We start from the raw sequence: 4,127 nt of genomic DNA, 5'->3' as shown, positions 1-4,127 counted from the left end.
AGTACTTCAAGTTTTATCCATTCACCCTGCAATTGGCTCAAGGGACCAATTCACTGAGTCAAAATTACCAGCAGAAGAATGTACACAAAACACTAGGGAATATCAACCATAATTGTACTGTTATCAAAACAGAAAGAAGCTTGGGGACACTGTCCAGTGAACCACAGTCAGATCACTCAGATAGAAGGAAATTATGCTGAACTTCCATGCAGTTTAAAATATACCTACCTTTAAATTTTTACTACATTAAAACTCCTTACACTTTATGCTCCTTTTATCTGTTCACTGAATTGCTCAATGATAATGAATCAATTTATGTGTCAAATATATTAGGATCATCTTCCTTGAGGAGGCCATAAGATACTAATGTTGGATTGCTATTAAGGTCCAATAATATTGTGCAAGTCATTAACAAATGTCCAAAACAATAAAGTAGAGCATGATTTTAATTATTTATTTGCTTGCTTTTTACTTAATTTTAAAATTATTTTTATAATACAATATTATAATGTAATAACTATATTATATTATTATATTATATTATAATTCAAATTATATAATTTGAAATTATAATTATTTATATTATATATGAAATTATATTGTATTATATTATGATTTCATATATAAATATATATTTCACATATAAATATATAAATATTGAAATTTTTCATATATAAGTATAATTATTCATATTATATTATATTATATATGAAATTATAATATAATTATTGATATTACATTGTTATAATTTCAAATTATGTTATAATTTGAAATTATAATATAATTTTATTATATGACCTCATTGATTTATTTGTCCAAACCCAAACATATATCCCTGCTTAACTCTTTTTCAAACTTATGTCCTCTTTTTCCATTAATTATTACCATAAACATATATGCATAGGAATATATATGTGAAGTCTGTACTTTGAACATTTCTTTAGGTGCTTCTCAGCCATTTGATATTCCAGTTGAGAATTCTTTGTTTAGCTCTGTACCCCATTTTTATTTGAATTATTTGATTCTCTAGAATGTAACTTCTTGAATTCTTTGTATATATTGGATACTAGCCCTCCATCAGATGGAGGATTGGTAAGAATCTTTACCCAATCTTTTGGTTTCCATTTTGTCCTTTTGACAGCGTCCTTTGCCTTACAGAAGCTTTGCAATTTCATGAGAGAGAAGCATTGTTATGTAATCAGATTGTGCTGTAAACGTGTGAGATTATGAAATATCAAAATAAATAAAACACTAAAATGGGGACTGATCTGATAGCTGGCACAGTGTGTAAAAGCATTAATGGTGCAACACTAGCAATCTAATTTTGATCCCGGTCAATCCCATGAAAAACTGGATCTGGTACAACATAATAATGGCCCCAGCATGCTTACCACAATATTGAAGGCAAAGATAAGAGTAGGAAGCACAAAAGCAGATACAAGAGAGACCCTGCCTCAGTTGTGTAAGACAGAACTGACTCCTGTAAATTGTACTTTGACCTTGATGTGTATACCATGGTATGTGCTAGACAATAACAATAGTAACACAAGCATATACACATACACATGGAAGACAGAAACAAGATCTAGGATTTCAGCATATCTAGGAAATAAAATATTATTAAACTCAATTTTTTTGTTAGTAGAAAGTATTTGTTCACTCAGTAAGTGAAGAAATATTTGGATAACGTACATAGCTGGAAAAATAATGTTTATTGTAGATACTTAGCATAGTCCATGTACAAACTGTTTTATTAGTGACACAGAAAAAAACGTTTTTTAATTAAGGTAGTAATATCTGTATAAAATCAGAATATATAATACTTTCATTAAGAATAATTGCTAAAGTAAGTTAAGTTCTATAGTAGCTAGTTTTCCATTTAAAATCTATTCATATTTTAGTTTTTTGTTTTTTAAAATATGCAATTATAACATAAGCACACTTCTCTCTTTTGTTTCCTGCCCCCAAACCTCCCATGTACCTTCTCCTTCAAACTCATGGTCTCCCTTTTTATTAATTGTTAGTGTGTGTGGATTTTGTGTTTGTATTCATAAACATAACCTGTTAAGTCTGTATCATCTCACGTGTATGTATGTTTTCAGGGCTGACAATTTGCCCTAGGTTTTTTCACCAAAAAGGTATGGTCAAGTCTGTGATCCAAGCTACTTTGGAAAATGAGGTATAAGAATAAGCCAAGCCTGAGATACAAATAGCAAGCAAAAGAGTGACTTGGTGAGAGAGCATTGAGATAGAATCTATAAGATCAGTAAGCACAAAAAGGATTTAAATTTTCATTAAATTTTATTGAATATTTAGGTGTTAGTTATGGTTTCTATTCCTGCACAAACAACATGAACAAGAAGCAAGTTGGGGAGGAACGGGTTTATTCAGCTTACACTACCACATTGCTGTTCATCACCAAAGGAAAGTCAGGACTGGAACTCAAAAAGTTCAGGAAGCAGGAGATAATGCAGAGGCCATGGAGGGATGTTACTTACTGGCTGCTCCCCATGGCTTGCTCAGCCTGCTTTCTTATAGAACCCAGGTCTACCAGCCCAGGGATGGCACCACCCACAATGGGCTGGGCCAGGGATGGCCCCACCCACAATGGGCTGGACCCTCTTCCTTGATCACTAGTTGAGAAAATGACTTACAGCTGGATTTCATGGAAGCATTTCCTCAATTGAGGCTCCTTTCTCTGTGATTACTCCAGCTTGTGTCAAGTTGACACAAAACCAGCCAGTACAATTTACAATGGCATCTCTCCATATAAACACACATTTCATTTTCATTTGTTTCTGTACAAAACTACTTTATGAACCAAGTCTTTGAAAGCCTGTTTCACTTGCTGGTTCCTCAAGGTATAAATAAAAGGGTTTAACATGGGAGCAACTGACGTGCTGAGAATAGCCACTGTTTTGGTCAACGATGCTCTTTCATTTGCTGAAGGCTTCACATAGATAAATATACAGCTTCCATAAGACATGGAGATGACAATCATGTGAGAGGAACAAGTGGAGAAAGCCTTTTTTCTCTGACTGATTGAGGGAATTCTTAAAATAGTCCTGAAAATATACATGTAAGATAAAATCACCAGTGCCAATGTGAATAGTAGAGTAACCAGAGCAACATAAAAACCAATGACTTCTAGGAGCCAAGTATCTGAGCAAGACAGTTGTAAAAGGGGAAAATAATCACAACAGAAGTGATCGATGACATTGGAAGCACAGAAATCCAACTTTAGGACCAGCATAAGTGGTGGGAAGATGGTCATGAATCCTGCCAGCCATGAAGTGAGGACAAGGATGGTGCAGACTTTCTGATTCATGATGATAACATAGTGCAGTGGCTTGCATATGGCAACATAGCGATCGTAAGACATAGCAGTTAGGAGAAAAAATTCTGTCACCCCCATGAAAATGAAGAAAAATAACTGAGTCAAACAATTATTATAGGAAATGGTCTTGACTTGAGTAATTATTGATGCCAGAAATCGGGGAATGGAAACACTGGTGAACATAATTTCTAAGAAGGAGAAATTACGAAGGAAATAATACATAGGAGTCTTTAAATGAGAGTCCAGGATTGTGAGGGTGATGATGGTTAGGTTTCCAATGATGCTTACTATGTAAGTTATTAATAAAAAGATGAAAATTACTACCTGAAGCTCTCTGTTGCCTGATATTCCCAAGAGCACAAACTCTGTAATTATAGTATAGTTTTTCATATTTATTTTCTTTTCTAATAAAATATATTGATGGAAAAGAGACCAAAGAGTTTATTTAATGGGGTGAAATTGAAAATTTCATATATTGATATTACTATCTCCAATAAAATGCAATATCTTCCTTTCCTTGTAAGAATTACTACAGATGAATTTGCCATATTTCACCTAACATTTTGATATTCAGTATTGTCTTCCTTTATAAATACATATAGATGTTATTAATTCATCATCAAAGCATGCAGGTCAAAGCCAATACTTTTTCATTAAGATTAAAATAGAGACCATATGCCATACTATATTGAAAAGGAAAATATACTTATGGATCGATATTTAAAGTTCCCTTACTAATTTTTTTATATGAGATCTTTGCCTATAACCAAAATTTCTATATGAGTGATAC

General features: G+C 32.9%; 1 protein-coding gene across 1 annotated transcript; it reads right to left on the bottom strand.

Annotated features, from left to right (window-relative positions):
* Positions 1-2,788: 2,788 nt before the first annotated feature.
* Positions 2,789-3,727, bottom strand: LOC308434729 (olfactory receptor 6C3-like; the record flags this gene model as incomplete). The annotated part of the gene is made up of 1 exon (XM_080935121.1): positions 2,789-3,727. The coding sequence occupies one exon, from the start codon at positions 3,725-3,727 to the stop codon at positions 2,789-2,791; it is 939 nt and encodes a 312-aa protein (XP_080791247.1).
* Positions 3,728-4,127: the final 400 nt, after the last annotated feature.

This window comes from Micromys minutus, assembly GCF_963924665.1.
Source record: "Micromys minutus genome assembly, chromosome: 22".
NCBI lineage: Eukaryota > Metazoa > Chordata > Mammalia > Rodentia > Muridae > Micromys > Micromys minutus.
The sequence above is the reverse complement of the archived record's forward strand: the minus strand, read 5'-3'. Positions and strand labels throughout refer to the sequence as shown.